This window comes from Larimichthys crocea, unplaced genomic scaffold (genome assembly GCF_000972845.2).
Source record: "Larimichthys crocea isolate SSNF unplaced genomic scaffold, L_crocea_2.0 scaffold434, whole genome shotgun sequence".
NCBI classification, from domain to species: Eukaryota; Metazoa; Chordata; class Actinopteri; family Sciaenidae; genus Larimichthys; species Larimichthys crocea.
Window position 1 is genome coordinate 29,702 of NW_020855649.1, and position 25,013 is coordinate 54,714.

The 25,013-nt window shown below is 41.2% G+C and overlaps 1 protein-coding gene across 12 annotated transcripts in view; it reads right to left on the reverse strand.

Annotated features, from left to right (window-relative positions):
• The window catches only part of LOC104937143 (pleckstrin homology domain-containing family A member 7), a 135,861-nt gene that overhangs the window by 15,774 nt on the left and 95,074 nt on the right, over positions 1 to 25,013 (reverse strand). For 9 of the 12 annotated variants that reach the window (XM_019261047.2, XM_019261042.2, XM_019261039.2 and 6 more), the window contains 6 exons: positions 18,462 to 18,566; positions 16,436 to 16,508; positions 12,749 to 12,849; positions 3,530 to 3,711; positions 1,011 to 1,565; positions 335 to 890 (listed from right to left, as the gene is read on the reverse strand). In XM_019261047.2, the coding sequence (XP_019116592.2) occupies positions 335 to 890; positions 1,011 to 1,565; positions 3,530 to 3,711; positions 12,749 to 12,849; positions 16,436 to 16,508; positions 18,462 to 18,566 (1,572 nt within the window). Of the gene's footprint in view, positions 1 to 334; positions 891 to 1,010; positions 1,566 to 3,529; positions 3,712 to 8,867; positions 9,533 to 12,748; positions 12,850 to 16,435; positions 16,509 to 18,461; positions 18,567 to 25,013 lie in introns of those variants that run through there. The other 3 variants (XM_019261052.2, XM_019261083.2, XM_019261076.2) reach the window with 2 other exon arrangements.

Genomic DNA, 25,013 nt, shown 5'->3' on the forward strand with positions numbered 1-25,013 from the left:
ACCTGTCCTTCATACTGTACACCACAACCTTGCTGCTGTATAACTTCTCTTTTCTTGTATTTTTACTTAAATATTCTGGTTAGGTTTACTGTGATTCTAAGGTAAGAGTGAGAGCTAAACGCTTCATATTACCCTGGCCTTGTCCCTTATTTCAACATTTCCAAGCCTTTCAGACGGATGGAGAGTAAAACTGAACCTCTGTGCTGGTTATTGATGCTGCATTACAGAATTAACTAATAAAATACAAATTTGAGTTCTGTCTCAGGTAATTACACCTTCTGTTTGTTTGCAACGACCATGTGAGATTGTGTCTGCCTCTGTCACGTTATCTTACCTTGAGCATCTGAGATTTGGTCCTGCGGGGGGAAACGGTGAAGGGGATGTCTACCACAGATCTATCGCCCATGGGTCTGACTGTCACCCGCTCAGCTGGCGTGTGCGGCCTCCGTGTAGGTGACAGGGTTCTGCTGATGCCAGGTGGAATTCCCGGTGGAGCAATGTCTGCAGATGAAGGTGGTACTGACACACAGCGAGGTGGTCCCTCGGACTTGGGTGCTGAGGAGGAGGGAGGCACTGTAGATGGAGGGCGAGGGCCAAATGGGTACTCTGGAGCTGGAGTGTAGAGTGGGGCTGTGGGGCTGCCGTGCCGGAACTGGTGCCGTTGTTGCCACTCGTACAGCTGCAAGACGGTGTTGGACCCTGAGCCACTCTGCTCAGGAGTGAGGCGGAAGTGGCTGAGACGGTCCTGGGCGTATTTGTACTCGCCAAGTCGAGCGGGTGGGGGGCTCTGGCGAGGTGTCCTCGGCAGGGTCTGGTATGCATCAATGGACGTGAACTTGTGCTGTGTCGGTGGTGTGCGACGAGGGAGGGTGTTCTCTCTGGATGGGGGGCTGTAGTATAGCAACACAAAAGGATTTTTCTTTTACACAGATTATCTATGTAAGACTTACCATCAAATAAGAAAACATGAAATAAAACATAACAAATTGTATTTCTATACTGTGTCCTACCCTTTCTGGTCAGCCTTCTGCACTTGGACCCAGTGCTCCACTTGTTCCAGAGCACTTCTTCTCTGCACCTGCTTGTTGGTGTCAGCAGAGGGCGGCGCTGGCACCCTCTGGTACGTCCCCGCTGCAATCCCGTTGGGCTCCAGGATTGGGCTGGGCGTGGAGACGAGGCCGTTCCTTGTGCAAACGCTGGAGGGCAGCGTTGAGGTGGCTCGTGAAGGTGCCCGGGATGGAACCCTAGAAACGGGCGCCGAAGCTGACACGTGGTCTGACTGTGGTAGGGAAGAGGATGCCGGGTTCGAGGGGAGAGAGGTGTGTGTGTCCATTTCCAGGGCTGTACTTCCTATAGGGTGCTCCAACATGGTATTGGCAGGAGATTCTTTGTGGAAGCTGCAGCGGTCGTCCGCATCACGGTGTATGGGCTCCAGGAGAACCTCGTGGATGATAGGTCTTGTGGTCTCAGCGTCTGGGATCTTGGTCTGGTGGTGGTTTACGTGATTCGCCTGTGGGACAGCATGCTGCTGCATCATGTTGAGCTTCTCTAGCTTTTCAGATGGTCTGTGGAGGGTAGAGATTACACAAAAATCTCAGATGAATGTTAAACTGAACTGACAGGATATTTGAACTGTTTCCTCCTTGAATTTAAAATTCACACATAATCTCACAAACTTTTACTTTCAAAGTTTGGATAAACCTGAACCAGGTAATAATTACCTAGAGCGGTTATTCTGACAGCTGATTCTTTTTCTCAAACCTCTCAGAGGATTTCAGTGGCTTTTACTCTGCACTATTACTTTGCACCAAATCTGTTTCATTTGATCACTTCCCTGATATCCCATGGACGTCATGTTCCACCATTTCAGAGGTCTTACTCTTTGTTCTCTCAGATAAAAGAGAATCTTTTAGCCTCAGCTTTAACGACAGGGCTAAATACGCCACGCAGACCATTTTAAAGCTGTGCAGATGACAAACAAAGCCTTGTATCCACAACTGGATTTTAACTCATTCATTAAATCCTGTGTGACAACAAGCTTGATCTCTGAAATTCAGTGAACCGTACACCAAAGTTTACTTTTAAATGAATTAAACAGCTTCAAGTGCCGCATGCTCCCCGGTTGAATATATTTAATATAAATTAGCACTATTATGACTCTTATGTCTTATATGAAATGCATTTTCATATAAACCTACGCTACCACAGAACTAGATGTTAAAGTCAGTCAAATCTTGAAAATGAAGTGCATGTCATACAGATAGTACAGTTTCTAAAATACATAAACAAAGAACTAGGACAAGATGTGAAAGAGTTTTAAAAAAATGTCCAAGTGAGCGCTGTTTCATTAACAGCCAGTGCAGTCATGTGGTATTCCCTCTTCCAAAAACAAAAAGTGAAAACGAGCGAGGCTGTGTGTGAGGCTGCCACCTCTCCCCGTCAACACATGAATAATACATGGAGAAAGTGGCCGCTCATTTAAAAACAGCATTTCATAACATCGAAGTGCACTCTTTGAAAGGTACGTACAGTCATGGCCAAAAATATTGGCACCCGTGCATTTCTGTCACTATTTCTTCCAGAAAAATGTTACAACTGCAAATACTTTACATATTCATTTTTTTGTTTGCATTGAAACAACACAAAAAGTGGAGAAACACAAAACTCAAACAATTTTCTGGGAGAAGTAGTGCATTATGTGACAGAAATGCAGGGGTGCCAATATTTTTGGCCATGGCTGTAAGCACACTAGGCTCATATGCTATAGCTTTAGGACTGGAACTTTGTTCCAAGTGTCACATATAATGACATAAGAAACACTTTCTAAGGAGTATGTGCACAAGAGACATAACAGCTGCACATAAACAAAGGCTATTATCTTAGTTAGTGCAGTTTTATGGATTATTCTTGAAGGAATTAATAATACAATACAGTATTACAAAAATGCGTTTAAATGCAGATCAGTAGGTCAAATCAACCAAATAATCAACCAACAAATAAATAAAATGTCCAAAGCAATGCAAGTCTACAAGAAGGAATGAAGATTTTATAAAAGCTCATGAACTGGAGAGCTGCTGAATAAATAGTTTTATGTGCAGAGGAACAAAAGTGATGATTCGTGTGAAATGATAATAAACAGGTGATCCACCGCACTGTAAAATATAAAAATATCCCTGGCACTAAAGACGGACTGATGGAAAACTTTCAAAAAGTAATAAGTACATGAGTGTTAAGTGCCTTACTTAGAGAGAGAATGTGTAAATGTGTGTGTTTTCAGTCAGTCCTGCTGAGTACACTAGTGATTTTAGTGTAATCCCACAAAGTTTTTGCTTTAAGCAACATTGGAATCAAAATACTAGCAAAAAACACAAGGGGAAGCTCATGGCGTGAGGTGGAGAAATGAGGTTTTATCAGCAGAAAAAGAAAAGGTAATGATGTGGAACATTTTTAGTGTTCAGTCACTGAATATACTCATACAGAATTCTTGTGAGGTGTACAGTTTGTGTGTGTGTCTGTGTGTGATTCGTACCTGATCACTGTGCCACTGTTGTTCTGCATCAGTGTGGCGTGGTTCATGGCCCTCAGCCAGGTGTTCATGTCCTCCTGGGTGTCAGCGCTGAAGTAATACGTCCGCATCCCAGTGTGCTCCGCCTGTGAGCCAATCACAGAGCTCTGCTTGTAAATGTATGAGCGCATACCAGTGTGGCTAGCCTATAGGAAGAGAGAAGAGGCCGTGTGAGTGTCGTGGTCAGAGAGACAGAGAAATCAGCTGAGGCACAGTGCGTTACATGAGCATCAGCTTTGGTCAAAGAGATGGGGAAATAACATGCTGTCCGACAAGAGAAACAACATCAAGCATCGACCAATACAGAGAGAGCCAATGAAGGAAACCACACAATAGAAATACAGAGACAAAAAACGCCAGCCAGTAACAACCAACAAAGCCACAACTTTTGACCAATGAAAGGAAAGATTCCTCGGTACAATGGAGAATAGAAAATGTGAGTGTCAGACAAAAGAACCCCAAAGTCTCCTCACAAACCTGTTTTTTCTTGCCATTACAGGATACAAATCCTACTAAGAACATATGAAAGGGCAAATATGACTTATTATAGCTTTTCATGTATACTTGCTATATAGCTTTAAAATCTGGCAAAATTAATGTAATTAAACATTAATTACAGCGGGCTGGCATGGAAAAGTGTAAAAACGCAGATGAGATAAACACGTCAATACTAAATATCAAATAATATAAACCATAGTCTGCATCCCTGTTGAAGAACCTCTGTTTTTAAAGTTACTTACACATTAAGTAGACTTTATGGCCGATGTCTTACAGCATACTACATTAAAAACACATAAATGCAACACAAGTGCACACAAAATGTTGATTTCTCTCAGATTTGCCAAGAGAATCCATGTGGCATATTGAGATGCTGATTATGACTCCGGTGAGCCTTGGGCTGATCACAATAAGAGGCGACATTAAAATGTGCAGTTTTTATCTTTGGAAATAAGCCATCTGCTAGACACAGAACTGATGCTGTTTCACATTGGGCTAGAGATACCTTTCTAAGTAACCAGGTGAGTGTTCCTCTGTTAACATGTTCAGTATATAGCTTTATAAAGGTGGGCTTGTTCTCTGCCCACAGGTAGCAAAAAAAATCAATTACTCCAGATTATTTGAATTCCTTCCTTCTCTCAACAATAGTTTCCTTCATGTCATTCTCTGTGTCCCAGAGAGCACACGAGCAGTAGTTTTATTCAAAAGGTTAAATCTGTTTTCTCTGCTGTTGTCACAGACATGAGAATTGGCAAGCTATCTACAGAGATAAACAAACACACCATACAACACCAGAACTAGCCAAGAGATCTAAGGTACAGTACATCACTAACAGCTGTTCTTTTTTCATTAACAGCGTCTTAAATGGTTTGCATCCTTGATAAAAATGTCCTTGCTGTAAAAGTGCGGTTATTAAAGGCCCTTTTTAAATAGGGGTTGCACTCCATTGAGTGTAGCTCTAGAAATGTCCTACTTTTCCTGTCTTCCTTCCTTCCTTTCTTCCTTCCTTCACTCAGTGTTTGGTAACTGGAAGACAAATGAGACAACCCACTTAACAACAGATGCATGCAAATGAAAAGCAATTAAACACTAAATCCTCCCAACCCTAATCCATTCAATGAATAATGAATGCAGGATAATAAGTGTGTGTGGAGTGTTGTGGTGGGATTCCACTGCGGCTGCAACGGGATAATTTCACCTCGGTCTCTTCATTTGTTTGTTGTTGTTTTTTTGGAGTGTGATTCCTCGGCAAGGCAGCGTGATGATGGTCAGCAACACACAAACACTGCATCAACTTCTGCAACTCAATGTACACACTCAAACAAGTCCATGAATTATACAAAGACCGTGACCCCTGCTGTTCTATTCCTGTTACTATAAACTGTGAATAAACCCCAGCTGACACATGCAGACATGTACACAAACAAACATAAATGCTCCCATTCCTACAACCCTCCCAAGATCCCCAGCAGCTTAATAAGTCACCTCCCCTCTGAAAGTACTGCTGTCTGGCTGCTCAAATAACCTCATTTAAACAGTCACTGCTGCTGTGCACTAATAAAATGCCTTAAAATATCATTTTTTTACTCACTTTGCTTGAGTGTCTACTTGACCATTATCCTGGGTACATGTTTTAAAATCAGGTGATTGCACCACTCACTTGATTCATCCAAGTCTAGATAACCTTGTGTGCTTGCTTTTTAGTGATGCTCAGGTAGATGGGCAGAAGGGCGGAGTGTACGTGACTGTCTGAAGGTGAGCTGAGACTTGTACTGCCCTCTGCAATAGACTATTGTTTAAGATCATTTTAAAAAGTGAGGATTGTTACAGTCAGTGCTTTTGAATGACATAAGCTAGTAGTTCTGGTTTTCAGGGATACAGTGGTTGTAATTATTTTCTATCTGAGAACCAGATTACTTTCCTAACATGTCAGGTATAAATTAATTCCACAATTTGTACTGACTGAGCAGAAACCTGGATCCTAAAAAAACTCAGTATGTGGTTTTCGATCATGATCTAGGGCTATGCATGTCTGCATTTGAACCAAACACCACAGCAGCTGATTTCACTGATTGACTTCACACTGACTTCATGTATCATTATTAATACCAGCGGTACACTGTACTTAATGTGAAATATCTAACCATGGTGTTAAACACTGTGTAACTTTATTAAAGGTAACATATCTATGCATACCCCAGCACCTACCGAATGTCACTTAGGCCTGGCTCCAGGCCCTCGAGCCCCTGATAAGGATAAGCCATGGAAAATGAAAGAATCATGTCTATGAATCCATAGACCTTATACCTGTTTATCTAGCAGAAGCTACAATCCAGAAAGGTCAAAACTGATTTAGCAAGAGCTAACCACACAGCAGTGATGTAAACACTGCAAACACATATCCCAGATCTGGGATGCTGCTGCATAATGACTCCCAAGTATTTGAAAGAATATGTGGGGAGAAGGCTGCCAATCTGATAGCACACGTGATGTTAGATGCATCCATACCTGCATGAACCATGTTTCTAAACCAACTTTTTGTACCCACTGTCTCATGCTGTGTACTGTGTGTGTATGCTGTTGGTCAGCTGATGTGATTTTTGATTATGACCTTGTCTCCTCTTAGGCTTTCTGATCAGCTAAATCAGGTGGAGTAATGCTTGGTTCAAATAAAAGCCTGCAGACAATTTGAGCACAAGGCTAACCCAGAAGAAAACAACAGATGTTGTCCATATACATGGCTCAGTCAGCCTGGCACTGCTAGGAATGAAGATGTGTTTGGCTAAATCAGAGGACAGGAAACAGGCAGAGGAACTGGTTAGCAACTCTTCTTAAAAAGCGAATGGGAGATGTGTCCAAAAACATTGTAAATTCTTGATGAAAGGAGTAACGGCATCCTCAGGAAGCAGCTGTTCAAATACGCCTGCTCACTCAGCATCAGCATGTTCTGACAGACGGCCACTTACAGCTACAATGAGACCGGCTCCTCGATGAGAGACGGAGGACTGTGGCTTTAGTCAGATGCTTAGGCACGTGCAGATATACTGGCACACGTGTGCAGTGAACACAGCACAGAGACAAAGACAGACACATTTATGTGCTATAATATGTTGAATAAACTGAATCTGCAAAGATTAAACCTATTCCTAATTCTAACACTGATTCTAAATCCTGTTCCTGTAGTGGTTAGGAGTTCACATCGCCGACAATGTCACAAGTACACACCCGTGCGACCTCCATCAGACTATATATATATATATATATATATATATATATATATATGAATGATTTAAAAGCCCTCTCGGATTCATATCGTATCACCAGCCTTAAATACTCCGTATTTTAGTTACGTCTCACACACACACACACACACACACACACACACACACACACACACACACACACACACACACACACACACACACGCACACACACACACACACACACACACACACAAAAGCGACAAAATCCAACACACATCACCAGTGATCTAAAATAACATTAGGAGACTCTGCCTCTCTTTAGCAGGAATGATAAGTCGGTCATTCAGCTCTGAGTGTGTGACCGACACACCTACATGCTGAATCCATACACAGCTGAACGTCTTGCACTCTGTGGTTTGTTTCTGAGTGGGTGTTTTAAGGGTGTTCCTGATTATTGGTTATCTCCACCGCATTTTTTAATGACGTTATGAAAAACTGTTAAAAGTCTCTCTCACCAATTCTTTCTGTCCCGTTTCACCGCGACTAGCCCTCATGGCTTCCTTCCTCTCCACCTATCGCTTCCTCTCTTTATTCGCCTTTTCTTTTCCAGGCCTGATCACTTTCCACTCTGTTCTACAGAGGCCTCTCTTTTTCTACAAACTGAAAAATAATCACTCATTCCTCACACTCAGAAAGGCTTACAATAGTGTGGGCATGTTTCCTGTGGATAGCCCCAGACAAACATGCACACACACACACATGCACTCTTTGTCAGGCGCTATTTAAAGAGTCATTGTGCACGTGAAGATAAGCCTCAATAGCCAGAGCACCACAAAAGCTCCTGATAAGGTAAATTAGCCTAAATTTGTAACTGTAGCAATTTATTTTAAAAGCAAATGGTGATCGTGGGTGCCTCCGTTTTAAATCGTGTCAGCTTTGAGAAAAATAGCGTGTTTCTACTCGGCGTTGCTTAAGAAAAATCTTGTTTGAATTCAGCAGTAACAGGTTTCTCTACTTCAAAGGTGCTTTGGAAGGATCACCATCTGAGTGGATGTGGGGTTGCATAGCCTGCATCTACAAGTAGAAGATCTCCTACATCTTTTAAACATTATTTTTTCAGCTCTTTGTTTCTGGAACAGTAGTGTGAGGTGACATGAGTTCAAAATAAAGTGAAGTTTTTTTCTCTCTCCACGGCATCAGAAAACTGCATGCTGGTACAGTGGATGTGACAGATGGAGGAGACAGTGAGAGCAGCACATAGATGAACGATAAGCCCCACACCAGATAAGCCAAAATACAAAGATTCATATTGCGATAACGATGATGGGGTGAGTGAGAGAGAGAGAAGGCGGTAATAAAAAAGATGGGGGGGGGGGGGAGGTAAATAATGAACACTCAGTAAAACAAACAAACAAAAAAAAAGCAACATGACCATGTCAGCCATAAGGACATGTTAATCTCAAAACATGCAACCAACAGAGAAATATACAGGGGAGCTGTATATTCAGTTTGGACCCAAAAAAAGCCACACCAACGGGAGACAACAAGGATATATAAAGTTTACATCTGGCAAAGTGAGAGCACATGAGAGGGTAGAGTACCTATTTATGGAAGGACTGTCACTGGACGACGCGACACACTCACAGGGAGGGAGGGTAGTCCCAGTCGGGCAGCCAACGAATTGGAACAAGAGAGGGAAGAGGATTCGGTGAAAAGTGGAAGGGAGGTGGACGGTGGCAGGTTGTTGTGAAGCTTGAAGGTTTCATTTGTGGGGTCATGATGCGTACAGGTCAATCTGGCAGTCAACGGTTGTAGCACTCACAAACACCAACATAATAACCACCCTATCAGACGGGTCATGCTGTCGTGGGTTATTCATTCAAACAGGAGTTTGTTTCAACCTGTTTTCACTACCCGATTGGTGGAGTTCACTGCAGCAAGTCTGTCAGCACTCTCAAGTAGAATGTGCTGCTTTCCTGTGATAGAGACTTTTAGTTTTAGACATTAAGGTGTGTGTCTTCCATCACCACTTAGGCCACATTCATACCAAATCACACATTGCGACAATTAGCCCCAGGCATGGTTGCAAAGGGGCAGACATTTTAAATTTAAATTTCTGGGCTCTAAAGTGTGGTCCAGGTTCAGAAACCACCTGTGCATATAGGGGGCGTGGCCTCAATAGCCCTGCAGTAAGCAGTGTGCTTGAGGAATAGCTATTCCTTTTTGTAAATTCCCAGTTTATTTAAACCTATTTATTGGTTTTAAAAATAGACATTTGTTTCTTCTTCTTCGTCTTCTTCTTGTGCATACTGAATATGTTTTGTTTTTTTACATCATGACAAAATGCCTTCAAGGTTGCTCATGTAAAAGATGCATTTATTTAAAGGGATTCTGAAAACATGTTTTCTCACTCCCAAATGACGACATCTACAATATTAGAATTTGTATCATCCAGTGTATCAAACTAGTGTATAATGTCCACTGGGATCGTAGCATACACCAGCTGGGGATCTCCATCCAGTTACCTGTTAACGAGGTAACTGTATCATTTAGTCAGGAGCAGATATCTTTATAAGGTACACAACTTCCACAGGGCATCTCGACCTTTAACTGTGACACTCTCCAGTGGGTGGGTCGACAGTTGTGGCCAATTTACTGTCCATCTGCTTGTGACTTCCAGCTTCTTTCCTGTCGCCTATTCCATATCCAGCACGAGGCTTTAGCCTTCCACATTCACCAAGTTGCATCCCTCTTCTGCATGACTGTTTCCCACTACAGGGAAACAGTCATGTTTATGTCTACAGTCCTGAACAAGAGGTTGACATTTCCAGGCTTTCCTCTTGCGTGCCTCTTGACAAACCCCCCTCCCATGGCACTGTAAGTTCCATCAGGAATATCTTACCCTCTGGGGATATTTGGATGTATGTATGTATGGACGACATGTACAGCTTCTGTCCAACATCAGCCTTGTTCTCCCAAGACCTTGCCATTTGCCGTATGATGGGTCTAATTACCTCCTAGATCACTGGCTGCTTTATCTGCATCTCCAGCTCCAATGCATCAGCTAATACACGCACAACTTTGTAATGGCGACATCTATACCAGCTGTTTTGCACCCTGTCAGTATGTGGCACTAAGTTTACAGCTGGCGTCCTCCCATCAGGACCCAATGTGTTTAAGGGCCCTAGTGACGAAAGAGTGTCATATACTGACCGCAACAGGAATGAGATATGAATAGTTTCTACTCTACACAACTCTATTCTCACTTAGTCCAGGACCCCTGCATGTAAAGCTCCTAAATTTCCTCCTTGAAGTTCCTCACTTCTTCCTGGATCATGGCGTATCCAAGGCCTTGCCTTCAAGAGCAGCGGATATCAATGCTGTTGCACATCTTCAGAGAGTTTGTTGCCTGGTTTGTGGCTGCAGAGGCCCATTTGTAATATGATCTTGTGGTTAGTCCAGCTTGGTGCACGCGTGGATACTTTGTCGCTCTACTTTGCCAACCTAAACTCTTCCACCATGATGATGAAATATGCAGTTGAACTAATCTAATGTAGAGGCATACAGAGGAAAAGTTTGGGGTAATGTCTACGCTATATCTAATTTATACAGCAGATTGTTTTAGGCCCAATGAAAGACACCTAATTCGTCCAATTTGCTGTGACTGAATTGACCATTAGTAAAACATTTACACATTTTATTACTCAGGACCTTTAAGCAGTGAGAAGGTAAGGGATCTGTGTCTTTCTCACGATTTAGAGAACATGGCTAGACTGCCATTGCTATCAAACCTATGACCTTTGGTGCCACAGATTTATTTAATCTAGGCAAACATGTCAGTTCTGTAATTAACCAGGTATAAAGTTAAATCAGACTTGATGACTCATTGATGACAAAAGGCAAATGGCTGTGGTCTGTGTGACCTCGAGACTTTGTGCTAATATATATGCATACACTGTATTAAATCTATGAATGAAATAAAAGCCTCAATGCAAACACTGACAGACATTTAGTTGTGTGTGCTTGTACAGCGTGTCTGCCTTTTAACTTTAGCCGTGTCGGGCTCCACTCACAAAGACTTGTGCCTGAGGAAATAGAGAAACCTCATTCCACTTCATCTTGTCTGTCTCAATAAAGATACTGACAGACATTTAGTGGTAATAGACATTACTACAACAGGTGGTGTGTGCTACATAAAAATAAAGAGTGGTGGCTGGGTGGGCAGTGTAAAGAATGTAGGAAGATACTAATGTTTTATTAACCGTCATTACAAAATAAATCATTTTAGACTTTTACACAGTTTGGCCATAATTGTCATATCAATTAGATGACTGCAGAAAAGTAATGTTTTTAAGACCATTACACATTTTGAGGACAATAAAAAACCTAATTGAACTGATCATTTTGACGTCAGTGTGTTTTTTTCTGCTAATAACTTTTCGATTTCTTGATTCAGACTACAGAATGTTTTTGTCTGTTAAGATGATTACTGTGTCAGATTAGATGTTTAGAAAAGATTAAAAATAAATTGCTGTGACTTCACTGGGAAACATGACAAGGGAACAAGAATATAAACAAACAATGGTGTCCAGTCCAGTGGTGTGTAATCACTAGTCTAGTGTTTGGGAAAAATATTCAAAAAGTTTCCCAGCTCCACCTCACAGCACCAATAACAGCATTCATTTTTCTCTTTGCCATGTGTTGTTATACAGCTGTTGCTCAACCTTATTATTAACTATTTGAAAAAATTCTAATATGCAAATCTCGTTTGGATGCTGTGACACGTCCCAGATGTCATGTCGGTTGTGGGTCAACATTTTACATTTCACAACAGTCAGTTATTGCACCAAGTGCCTAATTTTAATTCCTGACACCTACGTCTGTTCGGCTATTATTGTTCTATAAAAGGCGCTAAGAGACGAATATATAATGTGACGTTGTATAACTCGTAAATTGTCCTTGACATTACAGCTCAAGAAAAAATGCCACAAAACCTGCTGGTCCACATATAACAGGTACAGCATTTGGTTGTATAGTGGCAGCAGGTTTTCCAAATAGAAAGGAGCAAATATTAATTTGAATCTCTACCATTAACAATATAAACCACCATTATAAACTCTTCAAAAGTGCTATTAAACAGCATCAGGGTTGTACATTTTTATCCTATAGAAGAAATGAAACCCTTTAAAGTCCCTTTAAGTTGTCATTAAACTAAATTAACCTGAAGCATCCTCAAGTCACTGATCAGGTTCAACAGCATCAAATAACCTTTAAAGTATGAAGAATAGCACTGCATTAAGTTAACATGGTTTTGTTTGGTGGTTGCAAATGATTCATCTGTGTTTCTTTATTTCAGAAGGAATCATTCTTTGTTTTTGTTTTTAGTTTTAGTAATATAGGTGGTTACTAACACTCCAAAAACAAAGGAACAAAAAAATGATGATTCAGCATAAAACAGTTTGTAGAACAAAGAGAGGCGTACCTTAAAGGCATACTTGCGGCTGATGTGGTCCTCAAGTCCCACGGGTGAAATGACATAGCTGGGCAAAGGAATACTGCCTAGGACCGACTCCTCTCTGCTGTCTGTAGTGAAAGATAGGAAAAGTGAGAGAGAGAAAGAGGTAGAGAGAGAGAGAGAGAGAGAGAGAGAGAGAGAGAGAGAGAGAGAGGGAGGGAGGGAGGTAGAGGGAGATGGTGGGAGGAATATGGGAGAGAACGGGAGGGAGGCAAGGAGGGAGGGAGGAGATTATCAGGGTGAGGAAGGTGAGAAAAGGAGCGACAGAGATACAGAGGAAAGGAAAGCACGAGAGAATAAATATCACTCATCACCCACTAATTTCATCACTGCCTGCCACCAGTATCATAACACTCACACACACTCACACACACTCTCATATGCCGTCATTCATACCGTGGTGTTGTGCCAAACAGTAAATGACCACTCTGGTATCCCAGTGTCACAGAGCTAAAGATGGCCTGCTCCAACTGGCAGCCAACCACCACTGCTTTGTGTCCGGTGTACATACTGCGATCATAGTGAACACACACACACACACTTGTCCCTCTATATTTAAGACCCTCAGTGACATAATGCAGTCCTCAATTTTTCACCTTAACCCAAACCTCTTAACGCTCAAATGGCCAGTGAGGAGGATAACAGTGAGGAGTGCTAAAAATGTCCTCACTTTCCAAAAAAACTCCTAAAACTCTCACAAAGATAGACATACAAACACACACACACACACACACACACACACACACACACACACACACACACACACACACACACACACACACACACACACACACACACACACACACACACACACACATATAGGTGACCAGAATATGGGCTTTCTTAATTAGTTCACACATCTATAAATAAATACCTACAGAGTATTTGTTTTCCTCTGAACATTGTGGCAGCATGCTAGAATGTATAGGTGCGTGTGTGCACAATGACGAGCGTGACGCAAGCTGTATTAATAGCGTGAAAATATGTGTGCGCGGCACCCGCGCGTGCATGTGTGCGGGTGTTTGGCAGTGAGGCGATAAGGCGGCACTGTGGATAAAAAGAGTAATGTAAGGTTAAAAATAATTCAAGGACTTTTGGAGGAGACATTCCTTAGATGGTGGGCGAGACGGTGAGGTCTTTTTTTATCTGCTTTGCCCGAATCGGTCTCACTGACACGGACACACACACACACACACACACACGCGCGCGCGCGCACACACACACGCACACACACACACACACGCACACACACACACACACACTGAGCAGAGCAGACCGTGACAAGTGAAGTTAGATAACATGCAAACAGGCCGTAAAAAAAGAGAGGGAGAAACTGGGAAGGGATATTTTACATTTCATACAGGGCTAACAATAGTTTTCATTAGCAACTAATCTGCTGATTTCTTAATTATCTAATTAAGAATTTTTGTCTATGAGATGGTGTGATGGAAAATTGCTGATTATAATCACAGTAAGTCATTTTTACTTGAGACATTATTAATTAATTGTTTGCCAATTGATTAATAGACTTTTTATTAATTCCATTGACTGCTTTTCCTTTTCCATTCATATCTTTAATCCTCCCTTCTCTATTTTGTTTTTATTCATGCCAAATCATTGTCTAAAAATCCTGGAATCATCCTTAAAAATGTGTAAGTTTATCATTTTAAGAAGTAAACACAAGGTGCTACACAACATAAGACCTGACTGCTACATCTCTGACAGACAGACACCATCAAACTAATACAAAAAGAAAAGCCCAAATACAAAAAATGGGAGATTTGATTGTTTGTGTAAAAACAAGAGATGAAGGCAGAGGATAAGTGCTACCAGAGACAGATCAAGAGTTTTCATGTCGAGAGGAGAAACCTTTGAACTGAGAGAGACAGACGGAGAAAAGAGAGAAAAAAGAAACGACAGAGAATTGATTTCATCCTCTCGTCGAGATGAGGAGGCAGAGGAGCGTGTCCCAATAGGGTTGGTTGAGAATATGGAGATGAAAAAGAAAGGTGTGGAGAGGCAGATAAAGACGGCCAGAGGATGGAGACTGATGGCGATGGGAGTTGTGTGATGTGTGTGTGTGTGTGTGTGTGTGTGTGTGTGTGTCCATATCTTTCCATGCATTTGAGCTGAAACCTACTGAGAAAGATCAGATTAATGTCCACTGAGATTGAATCATTGGCTCCTTTGTCAGCTCCAGTTCACTTCAAATTGAGCGTTGCTGTTTTTTTTTTTTGTTTTTTGATTTGATTTTTGTTTCATACTTCAAACATATTTTATTCCCCAAAGAGAAATATTTCATCCTGGTAGTGTGCTCCCTCCGTTCCCTCCATTTAAAGCTCAGAAAGAAAATAACATAAATACAAATATTTGGGTGTGATTTTGTTTCTCATTTTTGAAGTAGCAAAAAGTTGTCGGAAAAAAGTTCACAGAATGACAAAAAAAAATAAAAATAAAGTAAGCAAGCACAAGACTTCACTAGAAACAGAACTCATGGTCCATTTACTGAGTTTCCAACCACATCTCACAGCCTTTATCTGCAAGTGTAGTTTATGTAGCTCATTTGTCAGAGATGGTTGAGTTCTCACCCCTAAACCTTGACTTGTAGTTGTGTGTAAGTGTGTTATTTGGTAGGCTACGAAACTTACTCAAATAGCTGCTGAAGCTACATCAAAACTGACATTCTCAACGCCATGTCAATAAACACAGACGAACCATGTAGGGACAGCAACAAGGCGACTTTCCCACAACGTTTGGATCAGTGCAGCCAGCTGACTTTACTCTTTGAGTTCACCTAATTATAAACTGATTTAAAGTCCTGTCTGGTACAATAAAGAGTTTATCATAGAGTTTATGATATTGACATGGCAAACAATACTATGTTAATCAAGTCATATTACTAAGCATTTCCTCTATTTTAAGCTTGACCTGTTTTGTTTGTTGCTAATGATGAGATTATACTAGGTAGATAGCAGCAGCCTCTGCTGTACAGGCTGGTAGAATCCGACGTAGGTGTGATCCGCAGTGGCAGCGTCGCACTTTGCTGCCACGCTGATGTCGCCAGGTGGCAGCTGAGACACATGCACTAAGCACCTTAAAGCTTCTGGAAATGTGGCTTGAAATAGTAAAAGTGAAGTTGAACATCTCTTTTAGCATCCACAAAAATCTAAGTATCTAAGTAAAATGTGTTTATAACTATACTATAACTGTGGACAGGAGGCAGCAGCAGAATGTATTTTAGCCACCTAAAAATATCAGTTTAAGTGTACTATATTTAGATATATTTAGAATATTTTCTGCACTCTACTTTGCCGAACTGAAGCCATTATCTATACTTCAGATAGACTTGTGCTAATAACAGTAAGATTACTCCATAGCACCAGTAAGACACCTGTAGAATACTCTAATAGATCATATGTTTGAAGCTTATAACATTCAGGTTTTGTTGAAACTCTCTGAGAGGCTGTGGAGGTGTTGCAGTTTTGGGAATTGTGAGGTGTTTCTTTTATTTTGTCCTTTCGCTGAATCTTTGATTGCGGGCGGAGTGGAGAACACAAAGAGGCAGGAGGTGGAACAGGCAGTAAGTGGGACATTAGTGCTAGGACCAGTTGACATTACTCACAGAAATGTTTTTTTTCTTGAACAAAGACTCACCTTTGTAGTAGAACAGACAGAAATCAGCCAAGACGAACCACTTCCTCTTCCAAAGACGCATCCCAGAACTGTCCTGCAGAGGGAATGAGGCATAAAGAGTAATGACTGAATGAATAATGAGACAAAGTAGCACAGATTGGAGGAGGTAACAGGAAAAAGTAGACAGATATCTTTAATAGAAGGAAAGGGTAGGGGAGGCTGATTAGAGTGATGAAGTTAGAGATAGAAATGGGTAGTGAAGGACCAAGGATAAAGTAAGAAAACAGAAGGAAAGAGAGCAAAGGTTAGGTGGACATGTGCAGAGATAAAGAGAGTGTACAGGAAAGAGGAGGAGGAAGGGAGAGATCATTTGTCCTCGTTCAGCGGCTCACTGGGCCTGCCGTGACTGCTTTACTGCCTGCTCTGTCTTTTATGTTCTCTGGATGAAAATGGTGCCGTTTGAAGAGGACTGCAGACACACAGATAAAGCTTCTTCTTATGAATCTACAGCCATGAACCCTGTGTAACCCAGTGGGTGACGGTGTGTGTTCCTTTGTGTGGAGAGCTGTTTGTGATAACGTGCCTGGAAATGTGTGCATCTCTGCCAACATTACAAAATTTTTGTGATTAAAATATAGTAGCGCTGCAGTATTAAACTGCATTTGCGGCTGTGCATTTAGTGCTGTGTGCGTCCCACTTGTGTGCATTCGTGTTTCTGTGTGTGGTCATTAAAATATAATTGCTCGCGTTAACGTCCCTCACTGTTTGTCTTGTACTGAGGCAAGCGGTTCTTCAGTGAGATGATGACAACTACAGATATTTTAAGTCTAATTTAAAATACAAATAGTCTCCAGTAATAGGCTTTCTGTGATCAACAGCCGGTGCTCTACATTGCCAAAAAAAGAAACCAAGAAGAAATAATCTAGGCCATTGGAGGAAATGTTACAGGAACATTCAGGCTGGAGCTGGAACTCGTCCCTGTAGTGTGACTTCCTGTCAGTCATGTCAGGAGGAAGCTACTGAACATGTAGAATTATGACTTAATATTACAGCTTACAACATGACAGCAGTTATCTGACTGAAGCAAATAAACTAGCAATGTTCTTAATGAATGAAAGTGTTCATGCAGGTATTTAAAGAACTGTCTTATTCATCTAAATGATATGAATCCATGATGAGTTGGAACTATTCAATCAACATTTAGTCTGACAGATCTGCAACTATTTTATTCATCAGTTAACCTTTTTAATCATTGTTGTCTGGGTCCAACAATGTAAACGCTGCGCTCTGTCACTGTCACTTTTCAGTTTAGCCAACTATCACACCCTATGTGTACAAGTGCTGAACAATGGCAAGTAAATACATTTGGTCTCTGAGTCTGTACCAGTTTGTCATCCTGGACTTCCACAATACTGAACTGAAAAAAAAACATCTGGGGGAACATTTCATTCGCCGTGGGCCTACCAGGTAAACTGAAATCAACTACAGTCACTTCTGCAGATATTACATATCATAGCAACCAAAGCATCTTAGCTGAAAGAACTCTGAACCTCAAAAGCACTCGCAATCACAAAAAAACAACAACTTGTACACACGTCCTAACGATAATGATAATGAGTGGATTATCCTGATGAAATTTCCTGGAGTAAGAAGCAAAAGTTCTGCGTTGATACAGAAGCTGTTATCGATCTGTGTGTTTATCTTTTAAATTTAGCAACAACAAAAAAAGAAGTGGAGAGTTCTGATATACAGCTGGTGTTGTGTGTAGCTTTGGCTTCTTCCACACCAGAGGTGACATTCCACTTCCCAAGTGCAAGTTTTTATAGCCAGCAGTAGCGAGGACTTAACCTGCCTTTGTTGGCTGTCCGCCTGGCAACACAGCAGACCCTTACACCTCACTGTGTGGGTGGCAGGTCCGCATGACATCTCTAATCAGAAAATGCTGTTTACAAGGAAATAAGTGATACGGGGTAGAGTTTGTATGGTGCAAACCCAGTCAAACAGTCTTATGTAACGTCGGAATGTGTGTGTGGGTGTGTGTCCTGACCTGTTTGTACAGCCATCCGCGGACCACCACAGGGACATTTGGATTCCTTTTAATGGCCTGCTCTCTCTTTCCAAAGCTGTGCACCTTACCGCTGGATCGGGAGCCCTGAAACACACACAGACAAGTGGAAAAAGCTTTCCTGAGATGGAAGAAGACAGGTAGTGGAATGGCTGTGAAGAGCTGGAAATGTTACAACTGCATTGCGTCTAAAGAATATGGATAATATGTACAGGTGACTGAAGATACCTTCATTACTTACTTGGCTCAGTAGCCATTTCTAAATCAGCACCTGCAGTGCTTTATTAGCTTGGTTAATTAGCACCAAAGATAATCTCTCAGGTTTTAACAAGAGCATTTATTCTCTGTCATAGAACTGTGGTTAAAAAAGGCTGCGACTAAAAGCCGTGTGTCACTGTAGCTTATATTTAGAAACCGGCTGCCTGTGCCTCATCGGGTCTTTCAGTCTCACTTATAACATTACTAAATGGACCTTCAACCACACCAACATTATCGTTCTTTCCAGGTATCTCTTCTTCTGCCCCAGTTGTTACATAATTACAACCATCATTTCAGCACAGCCAATTTTCCACTGGACCCCTGTTATGGTGTCAGCCATTGTTGCCATGGCATTTGTCAGACACTGACAAAGCCTCTATAGACTCTCATGTTGGAGGTCAGAAAAAGTGGGCTTGTGACCTGCAGACCGGTGGTTCAAGTGCCAGAAATACACCTGCTGTAAAGTCTGGGCAGCGAAATTGAACTGCTGCCATCAAAGAGAGTGAGGCAATAACTTCAAATTGTTTCTGTGCCAGCGGTAACCGAATGAGCGCTGCAGCCACTGTATCAAAGTGTGTCCGCTGAAAGCTCAGCATTACTGATAGGGCGTCGTTTCCTGCATAAAAAGTCAAAGGTCGTGATAGAAACACTCAAAATAACCCATGTATGTTAAAGTGTCCTGAAACACTGTGCGTCTTTGCATCCTCACTCATTTTGAGATGCCCTCGAGTTTCACCTGGATTTTTTTCTGCCACTGCAATATTTGTGTTTGAAGTCTCAATGATATCCGAGACGTTATTGAACTGTACGAACACCAGGTCTGAAGAAATACCTGCTGTGCAGCACCACCCCGCCCGAGACGGACACTGAAATCCTTCTGACACATGAAAAAACACACAAACTATGTGCAAAATTCAAGTTAAATGAGCCAGAGTCTAACCCGATTTTAAAAAGTAGCGTTAATTCAGCATATCATGCCAGTCGGGCTTGCAGACATTTTGAGTACACGCTGGCAGAGAGCATGGCTGGATTAATTTATTTGGTGGCCCAGGGCAAAAATATATGGGCCCCAGGTGCTCAGTTGTGTATGATATGGAAAACATAAACTGAAATTATCAAGGTCCAATCAAAGAAATCAAAGAAAAAATATTTTGATTAAGCCCCATGACATTATGTAATAGTGCTGTTGTTACCTTAAAGCAATACTAAAGTGAAAATAACAAAAAGGACTTTCTGTAACTATTTTTCAGATGGTACAAAAAGTGGACCTGGAAATATTTGAAAAGTAAGGCATTTATTTTATACTAACAACCAGATCCATGTTCAGTCTTTTAGAGTAGCCACCAGGGCTCGAACTAACAATGATTTTTGTTATCTATTGTTTTTTATGGATTAATAAGGTAATTATTCATTCTATAAATTGTCAGAAAATAGTGAAAAAGGCCTTGAAATGTGATTTCAAGAACATGAAATTATACTGTAAAGAACTGGTTTGACTTAACATGCCCGTATTTAATCCTTTGGTTGTGTTTGCTTCTGTTCCACACCATTAAACTAGAATTCTGCCAACTGTACAGATGTACAACATCTGAGGCACTGACGTCAAATCATCTTTCATTACACACATTAAAGAAATGCATGGGTGCTGGCTGTCTCTCTCTCAGCAAACTGTGACATTCTTGTGCTATTTTTGTTTTTGTGTGTGTGTGTGTCCGTGTCATGCTGTATAAGCCAGCAAACATATTTATACACTGTGTGCATATTCATGAAATGAAATGAAACACACACACACACACACACACACACACACGCACACACACACACACACACACACACACACTCGTCTCACACACACACACACACACACACACACACACACACACACACTCGTCACACTGTTATTACAATAAAAGATTTGGGGTGACGGCTGCATGTGTGTGTATATGGACTGGCAGCAGCACCGGGAGGCATCCACAGCTGGAGAACAACACACTCACTAATTAGAGGAAGGCTGATTGGCCAAGCATGATGCAAAGACACAGAGTGTCTCTGATACTGTCACATTTCAGTCCCTTATCAGTTAAATATACAGTACGTGAATGTCTGTGCCTGGTAAATATGTTTGAAATATGTTTGTCTCTGCTGGTATGTGTGTGTGTGTGTGTGTGTGTGTGTGTGTGTGTGTGTCTGCAGATATGTGTGAGTGCGATGCGGTGGTCTATTTTTAGGCTGAGGGTAATTCTGTAGAAAAGGCTGTGGTCCCTGCTGCAAAGAGACTGTGTCTCATCTGTCTCATAGGTGAGGGACTCAGGTTGCAGAGCAGCAGTTTGTTATATTAAAGGATTACGATCAGACAATCTAAAAGCCTGGAGATCCCAGTCTGAGACCTGGAGGTTGTCGGCTCAAATCCGTAGCCAGACAAGGATCATCTGGGATGGTGAGGTAATTAAACAGGAGTAGTGCTTTCCCCTCCCATTAGAAAACCTGGTTCAGGTGTATTTACACTAGACACCTAACGCTACTGCATTCGAGCGGATCTGATGAGCGGACAAAAGCAGCTCAGTGAAGCTGAACATTCCCATGATTCAGTCTGAGTTACTTCTAGCACTGAAACAAAGAGCCAAATAATTTTAAAAAAAATTTCTTGTATAATTTAATTATACAAATAATTTGAAATGACTTAAATCATTTATCAAGCAAAAATGCCCAACATTATTGGTTCACGCTCAAATGAGAGGACTCACTGCTTTTTCTGTTTTCTATTTCTAAATCTCTGACAAAACAAGTGATTTAAAGATGTCAAGAACAGAACACCACAGTTCTTCAGCAATCTGAGAGTTGTTGCGACATATCAGTCCAAACTAAAGTAGTGGAGCAACCAAACGACTCTTATTACCAGCTCAAGTGTTATGCCACAGATTATACTTTGAAACAACCTAATTCAAGAATTTTAAGATTGCCGTCAGCATTTCAGATTTGGTGGTTTGGTTTATTTACAGAATACAGCAGAATGTAATATAATGTGCATAATTATTTTGTATAATCACGTGAAAATAAAAATCAAAACATTTTTGTTACCTTAGAATTCATCTTTTATATCTATACCAATCAGACACAGTGGATCCTCTTCTATGGAGTCAGTAGCCCAGAATGGACAAATTAAACACTAGATAGGCCCTTTCATGTTTCACAGCTGTTTCTCCTTTGTGCTAGGAAGGAAAGGGTGAAGCGAGAAGGTTGCAATCAGCAAATGTGCCACTAGATGCCACTAAATCCGACACACTACTTCTTTGAACAATGGGTTTTCAAATGTAAGCTGGTCTCCTTTAATTGATCTCCACCAGCTTTCCGCTTGTCACTGGCCATGAACAGCAGAAATAGCAAAATCACCCAAAGGATTATAGATAGAACTAGAAAATTCCCGCAGAAATTTTGAGAGTGACGAGTGGGCTGTTGCCGGGGGTCTGTAGTCAAAAAGCACACCTCAAATAGTCATTTTTAACATGTTTATTTAGACACAGGAGCAATTACCATGTCTTTAATTTTTAGTGGCTTAGTGGCTAATTATCCACTAAATCAGCATTAGCCACTAAGCCCCTAAAAATTAATAACATGGCAATTCCTAACATGCTATTGATAATTGCTAGCGCATGATGTTAGCAATTACCATGTCTTTAATTTTTAGTGGCTAATGTTAATTAGTATATTAGCATTTGCATTAATTTTAGCATTGGCCGCTAATGTTAACAATTAGCATGTCTTTACAGCTAGCGCTAACGTGCTAGCTTCTCTCCTGTCTCTGACGCGCTAACAATTAATATTAGCATGTTAGCATTAACATGTATTCTTAGTGAAAATGAGTGGCTAGCCTTAACTTGCTAGCAATTAACATTAGCATGTTAGCATTAGCATGTTAGCAATGAGCATGTATTTAATTCTTAGTGGCTAATAGTAATCAATAAGCATTGGCAGGTTACCGTTACCAGCGTAGCATTACCATGTTAATATTAACATGTATTTAATACTTAATGGCTAATGTTAATTGTTAACGCGCTAGCTGCTCTGCTGTCATTGTCTGTCATTTTAGACAGACAACGCGCTAGCAATTATCATTAGCACGTTAGCTTTAGCATGTTAACAAGTAGCATGTATTTGGTTATTAGTGGCTATGGCTAATTGCTAGCGCTGACGTGCTAGCAAATAGCTTAGCATGTTAGCAGTTGTCATGTAATAAATTCTTAGTGGCTAATATTAATTGCTAGCATTGACGCGCTAGCAATTACCATTTGCAGTAATTTTAGCTTTGGCCGCTAATGTTAGCAGTTAGCATGTCTTTACAGCTAGTGCTAACGCGGTAGCTGCTCTGCTGTCTTTGGCGCACTAACAATTAATATTACCATATTAACATTAGCATGTATTCTTAGTGACTAAAAATTATGGGCTAGCACTGACGTGCTAGCACTTAACATTAGCATGTTAACATTAGCATGTATTCTTAGTGACTGAAAATGAGTGGCTAGCACTAACGTGCTAGCAATTAACATTAGAATGTTAGCATTAACATGTTAGCAATGATCATGTATTTAATTCTTAGTGGCTAATGCTAATTAACATTAGCATGTTAACAATAACATGTTAGCAATGATCATGTACTTAATTCCTAGTGGCTAATGTTAATTAACATTAGCATGTTAACATTAACATGTTAGCAATGATCATGTATTTAATTCTTCCTGGCTAATGCTCATTGCTAGCGCAGACGGCTAACAATTAACATTAACATGTTAGAATTAGCATGTATTTAATTCTTTGTGGCTAGTGCTAATTAACATTAGCATGTTAGCATTAGCATATTAGCAAGTAGCATGTATTTGGTTATTCGTGGCTAATGCTAATTGCTAGTGTTGACGCGCTAGCAATTACCATTTGCAGTAATTTTAGCTTTGGCCGCTAATGTTAACAGTTAGCATGTCTTTACAGCTAGTGCTAACGCGCTAGCTGCTCTGCTGTCTTTGGCGCACTAACAATTAATATTACCATATTAACATTAGCATGTATTCTTAGTGACTAAAAATTATGGGCTAGCACTGACGTGCTAGCACTTAACATTAGCATGTTAACATTAACAGGTATTTAATTCCGGTAGCGTCGTGTGTGTGTGTGTTTGTGTGTGTGTGTGTGTGTGAGAGAGAGAGAGAGAGAGAGAGAGAGAGAGAGAGAGAGGGTGTTTTCGCGAACATTTATTCTGGGAAAAAACTGCGAAAAAATTCCCATAGGGATGACTGGGGAGGCCTGAAAAAAGTACATTCAACAGACATTTCAACAATGAACTGCTCTGGCATACTTCACCGAGAGACTGATTTGAACTTTAAAACGGGGATGCTTCCCTTATCTTCAGGGATTCACACACCATCGCAGTTTACCGTTTTTAAACTATCAAGGCTCAAAGTGAGCAGGTTTTAGTCAAATTTCTGGGTTTATAATGGGTGTGTTGTGGCGAATTTTGAGCTAGAGTGGATGACATCATCAGCTGAGTGAGGAGCAGGGAGAAAATCAGTGAAAAAAAAAACGTATTCGACTACCGTGGCCTCAAATGCCCCACTACAGACATGATTATCCCCTCAAATGTAGGAAATTCGAGGTGATCGCAGCGAAACACTGTTGAAGCTGTCTCTTTTATAGTTGGCTCCATACAGGCCAACTATCGAGTACTCCATCCTCAGCTCATTCACTCCATGTTAAAAAAGGGAGGAATTTTTCTTAAGGAAGCAGAAGTAACGTTTCTCTCTTGCTCCTGAGGGCACGTTTCTCATTTATCGACACAAAATAACTATGTAAAACGATCAGAAGGGCAGCGATGCCCCAGTTATGTCGGTTCAATGATTGAATACGGTTTGGCCTAGAAGCCCTCCTCTTCGAGGCTGGTCTCAGCATTTTCCCTCTCTCTCTGTCAGGATTTCAACTGCCGACAAGTAAGACAGTTGCAGAGCAGCAGACGTAGCACATTAGCCGCTAGCTGTAAAGCACAGCTAACTGCTAACATTATCGGTCTCCTCTCTCTCTCTCTCTCTCTCTCACTACTCACTCACTCACCACTCATCACCACTCACACTCACCAAAACACACCACACACACACACACACCGTCTCTCTCTCTCTCTCTCTCTCTCTACACACACAAACACAACACACACACACACACAGTCTCTCTCTCTCTCTCTCTCTCTTTCTCACCACACACAACACACACACACACACACAGTCTCCTCCTTCCCTG